The sequence below is a fragment of the Erythrolamprus reginae genome, chromosome Z (assembly GCF_031021105.1).
Source record: "Erythrolamprus reginae isolate rEryReg1 chromosome Z, rEryReg1.hap1, whole genome shotgun sequence".
In the NCBI taxonomy this organism is placed as follows: Eukaryota; Metazoa; Chordata; class Lepidosauria; order Squamata; family Dipsadidae; genus Erythrolamprus; species Erythrolamprus reginae.
Window position 1 is genome coordinate 142,503,298 of NC_091963.1, and position 22,234 is coordinate 142,525,531.

Sequence of the window (22,234 nt, forward strand, 5' to 3'; positions counted from 1 at the left end):
CCCAGGATTTTGTAAAATTTCCTGCCCATAGTATAAATGTATGTTCCTTCTGGGTGTCCTGCTAATATTATTAGATCAATGATTTTTTCCACAGCTGACAGGTTCTTCTAAATTTCAATAATGGGAACTTCCTCCATTCTCTCAGCCTGCAAGTTTAATCCTTTGTGAGAGATACCAGGACGACCATATTGGAAGATCTGTATAACATCATTGAAATTCTGTTAAAATTTCATAGCTGAAGGATCAAGAAAAAATATTGTGTTGGCAAACTTCTTATCCTTCCTTAAATTCCTTCCTTCCTTCCTTTACTAGCAAAGAAAGAGACTTACAATCAGATATTCAGATCAAGAACATCCAGACATAAGTGAGAATTAAGAAAAGTGATCACATCCATAATCTAGCAATGACAGATTCTTAAGAGACATCTCAACATAACTAGAAGTTTTTCTGCTATTGATAATATTAATTATATTTGAATCAGAACTTCAGGCAACAGCAAGACAAGAAAGTCCAATTGAAGAGAAATGTTGGGTGTTATTGCCATATTGGTGCTTCCAGAATTATCTAGGAAGGTACAGCCTCTTAAGTGCACTGGAGATGAAGCCATTCAAATTCCACAGGAGTGGTACCAAAAAGGAGAAATTTTAATTGGTGGATTGATGTCTCATGTTCACTACATATTACCCAAAATTATTTTCAATAGACATCCATCTGAGGAGTCGGTCAACATCCCTTTGTAAGAAATCACCCTCTCACAACTGATTCTAATCCTATCCTGTTCTCTTCTTTCCATCTCTATAAATCAGAAAGATTATATCATTGTGTATTAAATAATATAAATGTATGGTGGGGAAATCTTTTACAAAAGCTTGATGAGTAGAAATGTTTTGTTAATTCCACTTCTTATTTCCTAACATAATCAAAGGACAATCAACCAGATACTGCATTGAGAACTGGAACCTCTTCCTGCTTGGAGAAAAAAGCACTAATTCACCATAACATAAAAGGCTCTATATTAAATATGTCTTTTTCTATACTCAATGCTTTGACTGGGCAATAAATAATAATAATTTTGAAAACTTTCAGGCAACACTAATACCGTGTCTCTATTTTTTTTTAATGTATTGATTAGATCATTGTTTTCAATCTTTTCTTCACCACAGACCTCTTTTAAACACTGTGGATCATGGCCATGGAGCCCTAAGACTTAACTAAAGATTTAATTTTTGTAGACCCCCTGTGACAACATCATTGAGAAACACTGGATTAGATGTTTGAGTTCCACCTCTCCTATTTCAGAAAGATTACAGAGCACCTTATGAACATTGAAAGAGCAATCCAAAGCTCAAACACGAACGTTCACAGCAACAATAGAGACATGGGTTTCTCTACTCATCATCTTTTTAAAATTCCCTTATTAATTTTACAATTCTAAACATCATAATATTTCTATACGGATCTACATCTTGCATATGCATACATTCTTATTAAGTTTACATTGTTTATGCACTGCTTATTCATATTTATAGAGTTTACGTCTTTGTCTCTCATTGTCTCTTATGTCTTTTTATTTTTTAGTCCAGTCGTACATTTTGTCCATATATCGTTGTATTCTGAGTCCTTTTCTCTTTTCAGTTCACCTGTTAATATGTCCATCTCAGCACAGTCATATATTTTTTTCCTCTACTCACAATCTTAAATTATTAGAGGAGAAACAATTTACTATGGAAGGTGAAATGAAGGAAACATGAATTTCTAAATATATGGCTATATTCTTCAGCTTTAATTTCCTCATCACTGAGACACACATACCCCCTGGAATATTTACCCATAATTCTGTTCCATTCAACTCAGATTCTCATGGAAAAATCAACCCATTTCCATTTTTTCTCTTCAATGTTTGAGGCACTTCTTCTGGAGGATTTAAAGTTTACTACAATTCAATGTTTTGTGTTGTTTCAAACAGTAAAATGTTTAGTTTTTACAACATTCAATGCCATTATTTTATTTTATTTTATTTTTGTTTTAGTTTGTCAATCATGTACAGTATTAGATAGCAGGTATAAACATGGACATGAACAAGGAATGAGTACAAATAAATGGGGACGGTAGGCAAGCTAGTGTACTTATGCACACACCCCTTACGAACCTCTTGGGAATGGGGTGGAGTCCATGGTAGAAAATTGAAGCTGTGAGGGTTTGAGGATGTAACAACAGAGTCAGGTAGAGTCAGGTAGAGCACTGCGGGCATTGACCACTCTGTTGATGAAGTCCTATTTTCTGTAATCAAGTTTGGAACAGTTTTCTTTGAGTTTGTATCTATTGTTTGCCCCTGTGTGGTTGAGATTGAAGCTGACATAGTCTTTGACCGGGAGAATATTGTAGCAGACAATTATGTGTACTATGCCTAGGCCAGACTATAGGCAGCATTGTCCAAGCCCAAAATTTCGAGCCTGGTGGCAAAAGGGATTCTACTTTGAGCAGAGGAATGGAGTATTCTTCCTGTGAAATAGATCTGGGCTCACTTAATTGTATTAATGTCCGATATACAATGTGAATCTGTTGATCAGATTATGAAGACTTTATTGTAATAAAATGTCAATAGATTGAAGTTTACAGAGGACAAAAACCCAGGGGACTACAACCTGCTTGCAGATTTAAGATGAAAATAATCTCTCTTTTCAAAGGCCCCGAAAAATAGAAATCGTTCTGTAGACCTCATTTACCTAATAACTATTCAAATATTTCAGAAATTGAATCCTTTTTAAAAGTCTTTTATACTTCCTCCTATTAATCTGAAACACTTTGTACTCTGCTATGTAGCCTTCTTTTAACTTGCATGGTCTATCACAGTTTAAGTAGCTACTAAATATTTTTAATTGTACATATATTTTAGTTGTAGATATATGAATCTTGAATGTTAAGAAACAAAATGTGAAAATATCAAAATATCTCTAGTATACACAACACAAGGTCGGTAGATGAAAGCAAAACATGAAAGATATTTCATGTTTTCATTTCCTTGCTCGATATCTTTTTTAGTGAAAAGAAGGACTGGGAATGACATGACAGTAATGTTCCAATATCTAAGGGACTGCCAGTGAGAACAGGGGGCCCAACCAAATCTCCAAAATATATGAAGACAGAAAAAGAAGCAGTGGAGAGAATCAAACAAGTACTAAGGAGAAATTTCTTGATAGTCAGAACAATTAGTCAGTGAAACAATTTGTCTCCAGAAGTTATGGGTGCTTCAACACTGGAGGTTTTTAAGAAGAAATTGAACAATAATTTGTCTGAAATGGTGTAGATTTCCTGCTTGACAGTGAATTGGAATAGAAGAACACCAAAGTTCCTTTCTATTCTGTTGTTCTATTCTGTTCTGTTCTGTTCCTTTCTGTTCTATTATTTGTTTGTTTGTTTGTTTGTTTGTTTGTTTGTCAAACATAACATGGGTAAAAAGGACAATAGGACAGTAGACATGGACGGTAGCCACAATGGTGCTCTTATGCACGCCCCTTACAGACTTCTTAGAAATGGGGAGAGGTCAACTGTAGACAATCTAAAGTTAAAGTTTTTGAGGTTTGAGGAAGAAATCAGGTAGTGCATTCAAGGCATTGATCACTATATTGCTGAAGTCATAATTTCTGCAGTCGAGTTTAGAACGGTTTACATTTAGTTTGAATCGCTTAAGTGCTTGTGTATTGCTGCAGTTGAAGGTGAAGTAATCATTAACAGGAAGGACATTTTGGTATATGATTTCATAAATTACAGATAGATCAGATTAGAGACAACATAGTTATAAATTGTCTAATTGCAGTGTTTCAAGTTTGGTAAAATAAGATATTCTCTTGCAAGCGGATGAGTGAAGGACTCTTCTTGTGAAATATTTCTGGACTCTCAATTGTATTAATGTCTGATATCCAATGTAGGTTCCAGACTGGTGAGCTGTATTCTAAAATTGGTCTTACAAATGTTTTTTACGCTCTGGTTAGCAGTGCAATGTTACAATTATGAAGGTGGTGCCGTGGATATTGCCTACCTGGACTTCAGCAAAGCCTTTGATATGGTTCCACATAAAGAGCTGATAGATAAATTAGTGAAGATTGGACTTAATCCCTGGATAGTTCAATGGATTTGCAGCTGGCTGAAGCGTAGACATCAGAGAGTTATTGTTAACGGCGAGTATTCTGAGCAGAGTCAGGTTACAAGCGGTGTGCCACAAGGGTCTGTTCTGGGTCCTATTCTTTTTAATATGTTTGTGAGTGACATAGGGGAAGGTTTGGTAGGGAAGGTTTGCCTATTTGCCGATGACTCTAAAGTGTGCAATAGGATTGATATTCCTGGAGCGGTCTGTAATATGGTAAATGATTTAGCTTTACTAGATAAATGGTCAAAGCAATGGAAACTGCAGTTTAATGTTTCCAAATGTAAAATAATGCACTTGGGGAAAAGGAATCCTCAATCTGAGTATTGTATTGGCAGTTCTGTGTTAGCAAAAACTTCAGAAGAAAAGGATTTAGGGGTAGTGATTTCTGACAGTCTCAAAATGGGTGAACAGTGCAGTCAGGCGGTAGGGAAAGCAAGTAGGATGCTTGGCTGCATAGCTAGAGGTATAACAAGCAGGAAGAGGGAGATTATGATCCCGCTATATAGAATGCTGGTGAGACCACATTTGGAATACTGTGTTCAGTTCTGGAGACCTCACCTACAAAAAGATATTGACAAAATTGAACAGGTCCAAAGACGGGCTACAAGAATGATGGAAAGTCTTAAGCATAAAACGTATCAGGAAAGACTTAATGAACTCAATCTGTATAGTCTGGAGGACAGAAGGAAAAGAGGGGACATGATTGAAACATTTAAATATATTAAAGAGTTACTGTATTTTTCGCTCCATAAGACGCAGTTTTTTTCCTCCCAAAGTAGGATGAAAAATCAGCCGCGTCTTATGGAGCGAAGATGCAGGCAGGGAGGGGGGAGGCGCTGGAGCAGAGGGGGGCGGCGATATACGGTAGAACTCCCCTGCGGGGAGTCCAGCGCTGCCTGAGCTGTGAAGGTAAGGGCCAGGGAAAAGGGAGCCAGGCTGCTTTTTCTTTCCCGGGGGAGCGGGCGGGAAGGGCGAAGCCTCTAGGCTGATCTTTGCGGGTGGAAAGTGTGGGATCAGGCAGGGCGTAAGGCGGAAAGCCTCATTTTTTTGAGGGGAAAAGACGTCGGCTGAGGGGTGCCCGGTGCTTCCCGGCGAGGAGGAGGAGGAGCTGGGCTCCGGAGGGGCGCACGGGGAAGGGCTTGAGCCGCCGCCTTCTCCTTTCCTGCTGCTGTTGTTTCTCGCCGCAGCCTCGCGTGCTGCTTATCCCTCGCTGAGGCGAGAGAGCCGCGGGGCAAACAGCCGGCACCGGGCGCAGCCTTTTGCGAGGGAAGCCACCGACGCAGCAGGAAAGGAGAAGGCGGCGGCTCAAGCCCTTCCCCGTGCGCCCCTCCGGAGCCCAGCTCCTCCTCCTCCTCGCCGGGAAGCACCAGGCACCCCTCAGCCGACGTCTTTTCCCCTCGAAAAAATGGGCAGCACTACCGCCGCCGCCGCCGCCGCGGGGAGAGGCGGGCATGTGGGCTGGCGGCATTGGCCTTGGTGAAAAGTCCGGGGGCAGCTCCAGCGACTCCCCTCCCGTGGCTGCTGTTGAGGCGGCAGCGGCGTCCGCCTCCGGCGTGCGGCTCTCTCTCCATTCTTCTCTTTCCCCCTCTCGGGCTCCGAATGCGGCGGAGGCGGGGAGGTCTAGAAGACCCAAAACCCAGTCAGTCGCTCGCAGCCGGTCGGCGGAGAGATGCGGCAGCCAAGGGGAAGCGACAACAGCTGCTGCCGTTCTCACTTCAGTTGTTTTGGGTAACCTTATTAACTTTCCCTTCCCGCACTCCTCATGGCTGGGCGCTCTTGGCTTTCCCGTTTCCCAAGCTTGGCCACCGCAGCCAAGCAGAGCCTGAACGAGAGAGTATCCAGGCTTCGGTCACCAGCAGCCCAGCCCCCCACCTATTATGCCTCCTCTTCCCCCTCCCACGACGTATTTGGGAGATTAGCCCGTAAAGCTAACGCTCTTCGAGGAGAATGCAGCCTTCTCCTTTCTTTGGATTCTAAAATATTTAGAGCTATTTATTTGTTGTTGCTTGTTTGTATATTTTCCCAATTCCCCTAGGGCAGTGTTATTGTAATAAATATTTTAGCCTACTTTTTGGCTCAAAATATTTTTTTTCTATTTTCCTCCTCTAAAATCTAGGTGCATCTTATCAGCAGGTGCGTCTTATAGAGCGAAAAATACGGTAAATAAGGTCCAGGAGGGAAGTGTTTTTAATAGGAAAGTGAACACAAGAACAAGGGGACACAATCTGAAGTTAGTTGGGGGAAAGATCAAAAGCAACATGAGAAAATATTATTTTACTGAAAGAGTAGTAGATCCTTGGAACAAACTTCCAGCAGACGTGGTAGATAAATCCACAGTAACTGATGCCTGGGATAAACATAGATCCATCCTAAGATAAAATACAGAAAATAGTATAAGGGCAGACTAGATGGACCATGAGGTCTTTTTCTGCCGTCAGACTTATATGTTTCTTATATATATTATGCTCTGGTGGCATAATGCATAGTAAAATTCTCTTTTGAAATAAGTCACTTTATTTGCAGTGTGGTGACAAAGTTCTACCAACACATCTTGGCTTTAGTGTTTGCTGTGAAAGAGATCAACAAGGATCCTCACATCTTGCCCAATATCACTCTTGGATTCCACATCTATGACAGCTATTCTGATTCTCAAATGACCTATCGTACTACTCTGGATCTTCTTTTTAAGCTGCATAAAATAGTCCCCAACTATATTTGTGGGACTCAAAGAAAAATTGTGGGAATCATTGGAGGGATGAGTCCTGAAACATCCATACGCATGGCAGAAATTTTGCAGCTTTTCAAGATTCCACAGGTCAGAGCCATAGATTAGGATGAATAGAATTATAGCATTACTACTAGAACACTATTTATCAGCTCTTGATTTTTGCATCACAGAGCAATTTCATGGTTTATTTGTCAAAACATGTAGATATAGATGTAGTATAAAATATAGAGTTTGATTAAGTTTCATTTGTGTATATGGCTGTGGAAGTTATAATATGAATCCACTGTTAGAGAATTTTAAATCATATTTCTTTAAAACTTCATGATTATTCAGGCTACCATTAACTGCCTCACTGATTTCAATCTGTTTATTTTAAGCATAATCTACACCAACATATTGTTTTAATATTTAAAAATGTGGAGGACAACTTATGAAAAAAAAATGTTGACCTAGAATGAATTTAAAATCTTGATTACATTAGCTATTGTACAAGAAAAAGGGCTGGGAACAGAATAGAATAGAATAGAAGAGAAGAGAAGAGGACAGAATAGCAGAGTTTGTGGGGACCCTGGAGATTTTCTAGTCCAATCCCCTGCTTAAGCAAAAAAACCAACATCATTTCAGACAAATGGTTGTCCAATGTCTTCTTAAAAATATCCAGTGTTGGAACCTTCACAACTTCTCTGTGGAATTGTCAGGAAATTGATTCTCTCCTTAATTAGTTTCCACCCATTGTTTCTTGTCCTATCCTCAGATGCTTTGGAAATTATCCTGACTCCATCTTCTCTGTAGTAACCCCTGAGATACTGCAACATTGCTATCACATAAACCATAGTTCTTCTTTTCATTAAACTAGACATACTCAATTCCAGCAAGCATTCTTTATGTTTTACAGTCCAGCCCCTAATCATCTTTATTGCTCTTCTCTACAATTTATTTTATTTATTATTTATTAATTGCACATGTTGCCCCTCTCCACAATCTTCCTTGAGTGTCAACTTCTTTTATATCATAGCAACCAAAACCAGATGCAATATTCCAAGTATTGCCTTACAAAGGCATTATAAACCGTTATTAATTAATTCTTGACTCTATCCCTCTCTTAATTCAGCCTCAAATTGTGTTGGCATTTTTGGCACTTGCAACACACTGGTGGCTAATATTTAAAAGATTGTCCAGTAGGAGTCCAAGATTCATCTCAAAGTTACTACTATTCAGCAAGGTACCACGGTTACTGTACCTGTGCATTTTGTTTTTCTTGCCTAAATGTAGAACCTTACATTTTTCACCATTGAATCTCATTTTATTTATTTATTTATTTATTTGAGTTGGAAAGTACCTTGTAAGTCATCATATCTAGCCCCTTGCTTAAGCAGGACACCCCATGCCATTTCAGATAAATGGCAGTCCAATCTCCCCTTGAAATTCTCAAGTGTTGGAGTGCTGACAACCTCCACAGGCAAGCTGTTCTACTGGTTGATAGCTCTAATGGTCAGAAAGTTCCTCCTTATTTCTGGTTGAATCTCACTTTGGTCAGATTCCATCTGTTATTCCTGGTCTGGCCCTCTGGTGCTATGAAAAACATCCTGACCTCCTTCTCTCTGTGGCAGCCCCTCAGATATTGAAACACTGCTATTATGTCTCTTCTGGTACTTCTCATTGCTAGACTAGCCCTGTCCAGTTCCTGCAACATTTGATAGATACGCCCAATGTTTAAATATCCCAAAATCTCTCAAAATCCTTCTGTGTCTTAAGCTTATTTCCTGGAATGTTGGCTATTCCTGCCAGATTGACGTTATTCCCTTGTCTAAGTAATTGATGAAGATGTTGAAAAGTACTGGGCCTAAAACAGACCCTTGGGATACTCCATTGCATACCTCCCTCCATGTAGATGCAGTTCCATTGAGCACTGCATGTTGAATGAGGTTGTTTATCTAGTTTTGAATCCATTTTGTGGTGTTGCAGTCTAAACCACATTTTTCTACTTTATCTAGTAGTAGGTTATGGTCTACTTTATCAAATGCCTTACTAAAGTCTTGCTAAGTTAAGCTTATTTTCTGGAATGTTGACTATTCCTGCCAGCTTGATTTTTATCTGCAAATTTGATTAGTTCCCTATTTATCTCCTCTTCCAAATTATTGAAGAAGAGTACTGGGCCTAAAACAGAGCCTTGGGGTACCCCACTGCATATATCTCTCCATATAGATGCAGTTCCATTGAGGACTACACATTGAGTGCAGTTGGTCAGCTAGTTATGAATCCATCTGGCAGTGATTCTGTCTTACAAACATTATAGTCTACTTTATCAAATGCCTTACTGAAGTGCAGGTAAATTATATCCACAATATTTCTCTGGTTCATTAATTTTTTCATGTTGATAAAGAATGTAATGATATCTGTCTTGGTAGGTTTGAGTGTTCTTTACCTTAGTGTAAAGACAGGTGCAAAAAAATGAATTTAAGTGAATAGATGGATGAATGGATAGATAGATAGATAGATAGATAGATAGATAGATAGATAGATGATAGACAGACAGACAGACAGACAGAGACAGATAGATGAAACGAAAAGCATGGTATATGATATGATATGATATGATATGATGTGATGTGATGTGATGTGGTGTGGTGTGGTGTGGTGTGGTGTGGTATGGTATGGTATATGATGTGATGTGATGTGATGTGATGTGATATGATATGACAGATAGGCAACTGGGTTGTTTCTGTAAATTAAATTAAAATATTAAATAATAATAATTAATAATAATAATTTATTAGATTTGTATGCAGCCCCTCCCCGAAAATTCTCCAAAGACCATATTGTGAAAGATAAAGTGATTAAAAATCTATAAAAATAGAATGCATCAACCGGTACATTCAGTTACTTTATTATTCCTCTCCTTTTCCTTTTCCTATTCCACTTTTCTTTCCTTTAGATTTCATATGGCTCATTTCAATTGGTAGCAAGTGATGAATCTGGTTTCCCCCCTTTTTATCGCATGGCCCCTAATGAAGATCTCCAGTATGAGAGTTTAGTCCAGCTCCTCCTGTACTTTGGATGGAAATGGATAGGATTTGTCATTACAGATGACAAACATGGAGAACATTTCATACAAATTATGGAACCCATGTTCTCACAAAACAAAATCTGCTCTGAATTCACTGAAAGAATTGACAGAAATTTCAATTTATATGATCCTATGGACATAATTGAACGAATTGTAAATCATGTTAATGTATTCACAGAGAAAACAGCAAATGTAATTATTCTACATGGAGAATATACAGTATTTATGTGGCTGGTCTCTGTTATACTAGTGACTTCGTGTTTTGTTCCAACAGCTCTTGATACTGAACAGAAACCTTCCCTACAAAAAGTGTGGATCACAATGGCACAAAATGATTTCACATTACATACCTTCCAAAGAGAGATTGATATGCAAACATTTCATGGAGCAATTTCCATCTCAATTGCCAAAAAAGAACTTCCAGGTTTCCAACAATATGTACAGGCTATCACTCCCTCTGGGGCAAATCAGGATGGCTTCATAAGAGATTTTTGGATCCAAGCTTTTAGATGTTCAATACCAAATAAAGATGCTCCTGAAGCTGGGGAATGTTCTGGAGAAGAAAGACTGGAGGACCTTCCAGCACCCTTCTTTGAAATCAGCATGATTAGTCATAGTTACAGTATCTACAATGCCGCCTATGCTATGGCTCAAGCCTTACATGCTGCTCATGCATTTACGACACATCAAAATATACAAAAGGACAAGGACATGGATCAAATACGGCCAAAGATTGTAGAAGACTGGCAGGTAAGATTTCCTCCTTCTCACTTCTCTTTCAAAAGATTTTCCATAGTTAAAACAGAGTGCCAGGACTTAAGACTGTCATGACATGGAGCATAGCACAGAGATAACACATACAGCTGGCAGTTCAAACCAACCCTTTTAGTGCTCCAAATCTCCCACATATAATACTCAAACAGCCTCAAGGAGCAATTAATCCAGCCCAGTACTGTCTGCATCAAGGCTGCATGGCAATAAATCCCAAATTTATCTAGAAAAACAAGAACAAAGCAAGGAGTTCAGGGAGCAAAAGAAACAAGATAATCAGTCCAAAATGCCACACAGGAATACAAGGATCTTGGCAAGTTCAAATATCGGCACAAAATACTCCAGGAAGTCAGTGTTTGTTCCCGACAAATGTCCCTCCCTATAGCATCTCCTTATTTCCCATTCCCCAGCCTAGTGAAGCTGGGCACTATCCTCATGGGCGGCCTCCTCCATCTGAGCTGAACCCACTTCCTCTGCACTGTCCAAGCCCTTGCATCAGAAGGGGCTGGTCTATGCTCCTTGGCTGATATCTGCTCTTCCCTGCCTTCAGGCCTTGCTAAATCCAACTAACCTTGCCTGGACTGATTCTGCCCTTCTCCAGTTTTCTCCAAGGCCAACAGAGCTACTCATTGTCAGTTCTTGTTTCAGCTCATCCTCCTCCACAGAGTCTGATGGGGCAGCAATGGGCCACCATTCCCGGTGCCACCAGAATGGGCTGGGAGCGTGTGCAGCATGTGCAGCATGTGCACATGTGCACGGCATGGGATTCAGCTTCTGCGCATGTGCAGAAGCCGAATTTGTGTGAGGACACACAATTTCTGGCTTTTTTTGCTTCCACAAATGTGCACAAGCAAAAAAACTGAAAACAACTAAATCAGGCGAGTTATCATCACCACCTGCTTGGCCCATTTGTCTGGCCGCCGTCTGCCCTGCATAATGGCTTCTCTTTCACTGTGCTGAGAAGATGGCAAGTGGCATACGGGGGAGGCCGAGTGGCCCCAAGATCCAGCCACACAGCCTGCTCTATTCTCTCCCATGCCGCAGGCATTGCTCGAAAGAAACATAGAAACATAGAAGATTGACGGCAGAAAAAGAATTCACGGTTCCTTATACTATTTCTTGTATTTTATCTTAGGATGGATATATGTTTATCCCAGGCATGTTTAAATTAAGTTACTGTGGATTTACCAACCATGTCTGCTGGAAGTTTGTTCCAAGCATCTAAAACTCTTTTGGTAAAATTATATTTTCTCACATTGCTTCTGATCTTTCCCCCAGCTCGCCTCAGATTGTGTTTCCTTGTTCTTGTGTTCACTTTCCTATTAAAAACACCCCTCCTGAACCTTATTTAACCCTTTAACATATTTAAATGTTTCGAACATGTCCCCCCTTTCCCTTCTGTCCTCCAGACTATACAGATTGAGTTCATTAAGTCTTTCCTGATAGGTTTTATGCTTAAGACCTTCCACCATTCTTGTAGCCCGTCTTTGGACCCATTCAATTTTATCAAAATCTTTTTGTAGATGAGGTCTTCAGAACTGAACACAGTATTCCAAATATGGTCTCACCAGCGTTCTATACAGTAGGATCACAACCTCCTTCTTCTTGCTTGTTATACCTCTAGCTATGCAGCCAAGCATTCTCCTTGCTTTCCCTACCGCCATATAACATATAACAGATGCCTCCAGGAATATCAACCCTATTGATGCAGTGATGGTGCCTGGAGCAAGTCAGGCCCTTCAGGAACACAGTGCTGCTGCTCCCAAAGGCCATGACATGCTCGGGGTGCCATCGCCCTGGGAGAGCAGAGAGCAGGCCACTCTGCCGCACTACTTGCAACAGTGAGCTTTGGCTGCTATGCATGTTCAGCAGCTGAAATCCCATGTAGATGTCCTTCCGGCAATGAGATTTGGGCAAAAATTGCCAATTTCTTTGCTTCCTCGCATGTGCAGAAGCAAAAACCCAGTAATTTTTACCAGAATTGGACCAGTTGCATGTGCATAGCACATGTGTGCAAGGCCAGCAGTAATGGACTTATGTTAAGTGCTCCATTTCTGCCAGCAGAACAGTGTTCCCACCATTCCAGGGTTTGGCCCATCCCTAGATAGGGGCTACTGATCATTGTAGGTCAACTATCTAACGATCATGTTCATCTTAATTCAACATTCATACATTATTTATTTATTTATTTGTTTATTTATTCATTCATTCATTCATTCATTTATTAGATTTGTATGCCGTCATTATCTAAGGACTCGGAGCGGCTAACGGCATATAATGTAACAATATAATACAATGACAAATCTAATTAGATTTAAAATTACAATCTAAAAATTCAATATTTAAAAACAATCATGCCAGTTCAATGATGCAACATATATCTCATTTTGTTGGCCAGGGGGCTGAGACCTAATTGCCCCAAGCCTTGCAACATAGGTGAGTCTTAAGACTCTTATGGAAAGTAAGAAGTATGGGGGCAGTGTGTATCTCCAAGGGGGGTTGATTAGAGGGTCCCGCATGTAATCTGGCCTGATGCCATGTAGGGCTTTATAGGTCATTACCAACAATTGGTATTGTGTCTGGAAACTAATCGGCAACCAATGCCGTCCGTGGAGTGTTGGAGAAATATGGGCCTGCCCAAGGAGCACCATGACTGCACTCACAGCTGCATTTTACACAATTTGAAGTTTCCAAACACTCTTCAGAGATAGTACCATGTAGAGAGCACTGCAGTAGTCGACCTTTGAGGTGATAAGGGCATGAGCAACTCTGAGCAGAGGCTCCTTGTCCAAATAGGGCCGCAACTGGTGCACCAGGTAAACCTGGATAAACGCCCCTCTTACCATAGCTGAAAAATTATGATTCAAAGTTAGCTATGGATTGAAAAGGATGCCCAAGTTGCATACCCTCTCTGAGCGGATCAAAATCCCCAGAGTAATAGAGTAATGGACGGAAAGAGGGGAATGTCCTTGGGAGGCAGAACCCATAGCCACTCCATTTTGTCGCAGTTCAGTCTGTTTGTTTGTTTGTTTGTTTGTTTGTTTGTTTGTTTGTCCAATACACATTGAAGAGAATAGACATGTAGTAATATATATAAAGAAAAGAATAGAAGAAAAGATATAAAATAGAGAAGATATATGAAAGGAAGAAAAGATGTATGAGATAAAGGAGAGACAATTGGACAGGGGACGAAAGGCACACTGGTGCACTTATGTACGCCCCTTACTGATCTCTTAGAAACCTGGAGAGGTCAATCGTGGATAGTCTAAAGGAAAAATGTTGGGGGTTAGGGGTTGACACTACTGGGTCCAGTAATGAGTTCCACGCTTCGATAACTCGACTGTTAAAGTCATATTTTTTACAGTCAAGTTTGGAGTGGTTAACATTAAGTTTGAATCTGTTGCGTGCTCTTGTGTTGTTGCGGTTGAAGCTGAAGTAGTCATTGACAGGTAGGATGTTGCAGCATATGATCTTGTGGGCAATACTTAGATGGTGTTTTAGGCGTTGTAGTTCTAAGCTTTCTAGACCCAGTATTTTCGTAGAGTATTCTATTTCGAGTGGAGGAGTGAAGGGCTCTTCTGGTGAAGTATCTTTGGACATTTTCAAGGGTGTTTATGTCCAAGATGTGGTATGGATTCCAGGCAGATGAGCTGTATTCAAGGATGGGTCTGGCAAAAGTTTTGTAGGCTCTGGTGAGTAATGTGAGATTGCCAGAGCAGAAGCTGCGAAGAATAAGGTTAACAACTCTAGAAGCCTTTTTGGCGATATTGTTGCAGTGGGCTTTGGCACTTAGGTCATTTGATATTAGAATTCCAAGGTCTTTTACTGAGTGGGGGGTTGGCTGTGAGATTTTATTTATTCAATTTATATATGAGGCTCGGGTTCTTTTTGTCAATGTGGAGGGTAGAGCATTTGTTGGTTGATATTTGAAGTTGCGAGGTGTTAGACCAATTTGAGACAAAGTTGAGGTCTTTTTGGAGGGTAGATGTGTTGTCCGTGGTGTTGAAAAGTTTTACATCATCGGCAAAAATAACACAGTTGCTTGTGATGTGATCGCAGAGGTCGTTGATGTAGAGAATGAAGAGAGTAGGACCAAGCATGCTGCCCTGGGGAATGCCACTTTTGACAGGGACGGTGGTGGAAATGGCGCTTCCAATTTTGACAACTTGTTGCCTGTTTGACAGGAATGCAGTAATCCAACTGTGGAGGAATCCTGAGATGCCATAGGATTTAAGTTTTAGGAGTAGTTTGTCATGGACCACTGAGTTGAAGGCCTTGCAAAAGTCAATATAAATCAATGGATTTTCCTTGATCTAGCTGGGTAGTCCATATGTTTTTGCAGTGAAGTAGTTGTAGGTTGCAGGATAATTTCTTTCTGAATCCAAATTGTTTGTCTGAGTCTGTAAAGACCCTAACGACCTCCAGACACTAGCACATCACTCCCACTGCTTCACTGAGTGGAATTAGAAATGCTGATCCACTGAAGATATTGTCCTTTGCCTGCACATCTCAGCTTTTCCTTCTTTTGACACCAACTCAACTGGTCTTTAACATTCTTCTGCCTGTCTATTTCGCTGCATAAATAACAGAATAACAGACTAAGAAAGTTTGAAGATTTTCTTTGGAGTTCTTCTACTCCAACACACTGCTTAGATAAATGATTGCCCAATCTCTTCTTTAAAAACCTCCAGTGTTGCAGCACCCATTACATCTGGAGGCAAGTCGTTCCCCTAAGTAATTGTTCAAATGGTTAGGAAATTTGTCCTTAATTCTATTTTCTCCTTGGTTCTCTCTTTGACTAGTTCAAGTCAATACTGTATTCTTCTTATTGCTACTTCTTACTATTTCCAACTTTCTATATAATACCAAAAAAAATAACCAAAATATATTTTAACATTGAATGTGGAATATGGTCCAATTATAACAATTAAACTGCTTCAATCCTCCATACTTTTTATTCGTGGTGAACAAAAGCTCCAAATTTAAAAAAGAAAGTATTGTGTCAGGCCATTAGGAAGCATATTGGTTTCTCTAAAACAATTACGATTTCTTCTGCAAGATACACTCATTTCTGCAGAGAATTTCCTTCAACAACAATGCTGGAGATGAAATTAAATTAAATGAAGATGGAGCACTAGATGCTGGATTTGACATTGTAAATTTGATTACTTTCCCAAACAACTCTTATATCAACATCCCAGTTGGAGAAATAGATCCACAAGCTCCTCCAGGAAAAACCTTCTTCATTCATCAAGATAAAATCAGGTGGCATCATGGATTCACTAAGGTACAATATTACGGACTAAAAGAACAGTGTTGCATATGCTCCTTGTCTCACATCTAGCCTTTTCTTTAAAGCAGTGGTTCCAAAACTTGTCAACTTTAAGACTTGTGGACTTCAACTCCCAGAATTCTCCAGCCAGCATAGCTTTAGACCATTGATAACAACTAACTCATCAGCCCCAATTACATTCAAATCAGTCTCTGTCAAAGATGGTAAAAACAAATGTATTATTAGACAGTTTAATGACAGACATTCTAATTCCAACCTGTGCACAGAAATTTATTCTCAGTAAACTGTAGGCCCACAGTAACATGCCCAGATGTGGACCTGCCGAACTGAAGAAAGTATTGATATCTAAACCTTCATTCCCAAGAAAGAACGCATATGTGATCAAATTTCAATGATATAATTAATGCTGTCAGAGATTTCTCGTGGTTTGATGATGTTGAAGATATTGCTGCGGGATGTGAGCTGTTCCAAATTATTTTATAATTTCTTTATTCTCTTTTCCACATCATTACTAATCATTACTAATCTACTACATCCCATACAAATATATTTCAAAGTATATTTTGAACTGTATTTTGTGAGCTACCCCGGGTCTATGGAGAGGGATGGCATACAAGTCTAATTGTTATTATTATTATTATTATTATTATTATTATTATTATTATTATTGTTGTTGTTGTTGTTGTTGTTGTTATTGTTATTATTGTTATTATTATTATTATTATTATTTCAAAATTACATATTTTAATCTTTATATTTTCTGAATATACACTTCCACACTCCCAATAAATGGCATAGTATAATTGACTGAACCAGGAATGTTCTAACTCTGCCAGATTAAATCTGACAGGCACGTAACTGTGCAAGATGGGTAATGTATCATGTAATCAGGCCCTATGCCATGCAAGACTTTGTAAGTAGCAACCAGCACATTGAATAAGGAACAATGTGGAAAATATTCAAGGTCTGACTATAAATGTGGGCTGTATTTCGTCAATTATATTTCAACTAAACTAAAAATAAATGAAATACAAAATACAAAATACAAAAAATAAAATGGAGGAAGAGTCAGTTAAAGAGGTTATGATTAAATGGGCCCAAAATGTAGGCCATACGATTGATCTGGATAAATGGGAAACTCTTTGAATCATTAGCATTTTACACCACTTAGACTGGCAAAAATTTATCAAGGAACATCTCCAAATTGTTGGAAGTGTAAAGACGAGTTAGGTACATCTTTCCATATGTGGTGGACCTGTGGGGAAGCTAGACAAATTTGGAAAAAAATATGGAAATGGATAAAAGAAATTACTGCAATAGAGATTAAATTTGAACCAGAAATACTCATATTGGGAATGGTCGATATGAATATTAAAAAAAGATGATAAATACCTACTTATACATCTGACTACTGTTGCAAAAATTTGTTATGCTCAAAACTGGAAAAAGGATTCTATGCCTACTAATGCACACATTACAAATAAAATAATGGAATTGGCTGAAATGAATAGGTTAACTATGCATATTAAAGACAGAGAAGACACAGTCTTCTATAAAGTTTTGGATAAATGGTGTAATTGGTTACAAAAAATAAAAAGAATTGGAAACAACTAGTTTGTTCACATCACAAAGAGGAAGTATCTCAAAATCAAAATCAAAACCAAAACCTTTTTTCCTTAACCCAGACATGCCATAATATACATAGGCTAAAATTGGTTAAGCCTGGATCATTAAGATCCATTAAATGATCTATGTATAGGAGATGAAAAAATATATCTACAAAATTTGTGAAAATCTATATATTTTTTATTTTTTGTTTTTTGTGATGTCCTTTTGTTACAGTTCTTGAATTGAAAGATATAGGTTTCATATATTTGTATTCCTTTTAGCTCTTAAGAATTATAGAGTTAATTTAGGAGAGCATGAAAAACATCAATATGGAAAAATCAAACTGAATATTATATTGTTTATTTATAAAACATAATAAAGAAATAAAGAGAGTGCAAGGTATCTCTCTAACTTTTTTATGTGGTATATATTTGAATTTACTTTTTTGTATTGTGTATTCTTTAATAATTTTTTTAAAAGAAATACAACTTCAATTATGTTCCTGGTTTCAGTAACCTTTCCAAGGTTAACTTATGAGTTTTATGGCAAGACTGACTGTCAACAGTCTTGTTTTTGTACATTGGCTTTGACACACACAAAAAATAAGGACCTCTTTTTATTTATTTTGGGATAGCTACCACCTCTCTCATTATGTAATGAGCCATGTCCTCTTGGAAAAATAAAGAACAAGATTGAAGGGCAGAAATTTTGCTGCTATGCTTGCGCTGTGTGTCCTGAAAATATGATATCCAGACAAATAGGTAAGATTGATAGCATCACAATGGGCCTATGCCTAAAGGTTAATTTCTGTAGCCTGTACCAAGATAACAAGAATCTCTTCAATATTATTTGCTTGCTTTATTGATGCATCTCAAGTTAGGGGGCAAGAAGGTGGAATCAAAGTGAAATAACAGGGCACCTCACATAAAGCAATCAGTCGCTCATGCCTTTTGGTCATCAGAGAGCCAGTCACAAAGGCAATGTGAGGCTCAGGCCACCTGGATGCTGCCATTTGGATTCTTTTACCCTCTTCACATTCACAGAATGCTTTGTGCATGTCAGAGGGTAAAAGAACTAAAATGCCGTAATGATAATAGGAAAATATGAAAAAAACATAGAGATGGTTAATTTTGTTTCTATTTGGAAAAGACTTCTAGATTTAGTAGCTTGTATTAAAAAAATGAAATTTTGGTTTTTGCTTTGTTGATTAGATAAGTTCATTTTTATAGAAATGGCTAATAGATACAAATGTGTAAGAGCAAAGAGCTGAGGAAATAATGGTATTATCTTCTACTGTGCTAAAAAGAGACAGAATGGGTTTTTTCCTTTTTCCACGTCTACCAGACACTCTCTTTTTACCTTTTTTCTCTCCTAGTTTCCCATTATATTTATTTTCATTTTCATTTTATATTCCACTCCACTAATAAAAAGATTTGAAATCCCAAGAGTTACAAACTTTTTAGAAAATACTTTGGAGGGAGATCCTGGAATCAATTCTGAAACTTGGGAAAACTTTGATTCTGTTCAAAAACTCATTTCTCTTTTTTTCCAGATATGGAGAATTGTGACAGATGTCCAAAGGATCAATTTCCAAACCAAGCGCATGATGAGTGCATTCCAAAGGCAATGAATTTCCTCTCCTTTGAAGAACTACTGGGCATTACTATAATGTCTCTGTCTCTCCTCTTTTCCTTCTCCACAGTTCTTGTCCTTGCGATTTTCATTAAACAACAGGACACTCCCATTGTCAAAGCCAACAATCGCAACATTACCTACCTTCTACTTGTTTCCCTCTTTCTCTGTTTCCTCTGCTCACTTCTGTTCATTGGACAGCCCAATAAGGCAACCTGCCTCCTCCGACAAACAACATTTGGCATCACCTTTTCTATTGCAATTTCTTCTATATTAGCCAAAACTATCACTGTTGTTGTAGCATTCCTAGCCTCAAAGCCAGGAAGCCTTTTCCACAAATGGGTGGGGCAAAAATTGGCCTATTCTATTATCTGGTTTTGCTCCTTCATTCAAGTAATTATTTGTATTGGTTGGTTGAGTACCTCTCCTCCATTTCCAAATTTGGACATGGAGACAATCTTTGGAGAAATCATAGTTGAATGCCATGAAGGCTCCATCATCATGTTTTACTGTGTTTTGGGCTACATGGGCCTCTTGGCTCTTCTCAGCTTCACTGTGGCGTTCCTAGCCAGGAAGTTACCAGATAGTTTCAATGAAGCCAAGTTCATTACATTCAGCATGTTGGTTTTCTGCAGTGTTTGGTTGACCTTTGTCCCCACTTATCTGAGCACCAAAGGAAAGTACATGGTGGCTGTGGAGATCTTCTCTATCCTGTCTTCTGGTGTTGGTTTACTGGGATGCATCTTCACCCCCAAAATCTATATAATTATACTGAGGCCTGAACTCAACACTAGAGAGCATTTAATACATAAGAAATAGAAAAAGAAAAAGATTGAATTTTGAACAAGCAATTTATGTGTGTGTTTATGTGTGTGTATATATGTGTGTTTAAGTATCTATATACATACCATATTTGATTGGCTTTGTCTTTCCCCTTAGAATTTTTTACGGATTGTCTGTTTGGGGAGAAAATAGGATTTATTAATTTTTCATCAAACATTTTCCATATGATTTAATTAAGTTTCTTCATTGGGTTTTAGAATAGTAATAAAAAAAACTGCCTGAGTGGAGACAACTAAGGATGAATAGGTTTATTGAGAGAAGAGAGAATGCAGTGTGGTAGACACAAACCTAATCTCAGGACCAACTGAAGGTGAAAGTCCACGAGTGAAAGTTAAGAGATTAGGAAGTGGGGACAGAAAATGAAGGAGCAGAATAGTGCTGGTAATGACTAAGCAAAAGGTCTGATGGAGACGGAGCTGGAAATGAGACAGTAACATTGAAAACTTCATATAACTTTGAACTTTAATATTTATACAATTGGAGAAGTGGTACAGAGCTTGTTTTTGAATAATTAATTGTTACATTGTTGATTGATTGGATAATATTGCACATTTATGCAAAATTGCTTTCCTTTCTTTTTTCTTCTATACCCTCTTCTCAAATGTATACTATTAATTTCTTATTTAAACTTCTTATTTAAAATATATATCTACAGTTGTATTAAAATAATTAATTATTGTATAGATTATATTGAACATATTATATATAATATAGTCAATATTTATTGGAGATTAAGTATATTACATTTGGAATATTAACCACATTGACATTTATAACTAGTAACTTTAAACATATTAATTGGATTTTAGATAGATATTGTAATATTGAAGGGGGAATAGAAAAGAGTGAATTACAAATAGGAAACTACATAAAATTGATCAGCAATATTTATAGGATTTATACAACTTAAATTACATTTAAGCTACATTCATTAATGAAAGTTATATATATTCATATTTAAGCTTATAGATATAGAGAAAGTACCTTAGAAGGGGGAAAACATCAGTAGCATAAAAATTATTGGTGATCTGGAGGAAGATTTATAAAGTTCTGGTGGAACAAAATAGAATAATAAAGAAATGAATATGATCACTACATCATCACTAAGAGCATGAGAGATTGACTGATATTCTCTCTATTTATGGTTCCAAAATGTGATGGAAACGAAGGAAGAAGACTTCGGGGGAATACTCCATAAGGAGTCTGTAAGGAGTTGGGTGGCCTATAAATCCCAATATTTACTTTTTAAATGTATTAGATTTGTCCTGTATGCTTTGTTGGGTCCATGAATAAATTGATCTAATACAAATTGAATTTACAGAGGAAAATGTTAAAAAATCATCACACAACCTAAAACCTTCCCTTTCTATTGGACCAGATGGTCTATGTGCATACTTCTTAAAAAAAGCTCTCCTCAACCCTGGCTGAACCCCTAAGCATAATTTTCAAAATATCTTCTACAACTAGCTCTCTACCTAAACTCTGGTCTCTAGCCACAATCATCCCTATCTTCAAAAAAGGTGATCCAAGCAATGTTGAAAACTACAGACCAATCTCCCTGACTTGTGTCACTTGCAAAGTCATAGAATCCATCATAAACCAATCTATTACACTTCATCTTGAAACTAATAACCTACTTTCCAACAAACAATTCAGTTTCAGAAAAAAATTATCCTGCAATCTACAACTCTTACACTGTAAAAACATATGGACTACCCAACTTGATCAGGATAGATCAATAGATGCAATCTATATAGACTTTTGTAAAGCCTTTGACTCAGTAGTTCATGACAAACTTCTTCTGAAACTAAAATCCTATGGCATCTCTGGATCTCTGCATGATTGGATTTCAGCGTTCCTGTCTAACAGACAACAAGTGGTCAAAATAGGCAATGCCATATCTAATCCTGCTCCAGTTAACAGTGGTGTCCCACAAGGCAGTGTTTTAGGACTTACTCTCTTTATACTCTACATAAACGATCTCTGTGACAACCTGACAAGCAATTGTGTTCTCTTTGCTGATGATGTTAAACTATTTAATACCACTGATAATACTTCTACCCTTCAAAAGGACCTTGACCATGTAGCTGAATGGTCTAACAACTGGCAACTTCAAATTTCTACCAACAAATGCTCCATCCTACA

At 38.2% G+C, this 22,234-nt stretch overlaps 1 protein-coding gene across 1 annotated transcript; it reads left to right on the top strand.

Moving 5' to 3' along the window:
- The first annotated feature begins 524 nt into the window (after positions 1–524).
- On the top strand, positions 525–20,065 carry LOC139154434 (vomeronasal type-2 receptor 26-like). Its single transcript, XM_070729046.1, has 6 exons — positions 525–736; positions 6,671–6,962; positions 9,811–10,692; positions 15,773–16,000; positions 18,249–18,375; positions 19,167–20,065. The coding sequence occupies exons 1-6, from the start codon at positions 525–527 to the stop codon at positions 20,063–20,065; spliced, it is 2,640 nt and encodes an 879-aa protein (XP_070585147.1).
- The last annotated feature ends 2,169 nt before the right edge of the window (positions 20,066–22,234 follow it).

Excerpts from the sequence above, each read along its gene's own strand:
- LOC139154434 (XM_070729046.1), top strand. The coding sequence starts at position 525 with ATGTTGGGTGTTATTGCCATATTGGTGCTTCCAGAATTATCTAGGAAG. Across the intron at positions 16,001-18,248 it reads GGCATCATGGATTCACTAAG|CTACCACCTCTCTCATTATG; the intron begins GTACAATATTAC and ends ATTTTGGGATAG. Across the intron at positions 18,376-19,166 it reads TATGATATCCAGACAAATAG|ATATGGAGAATTGTGACAGA; the intron begins GTAAGATTGATA and ends CTTTTTTTCCAG.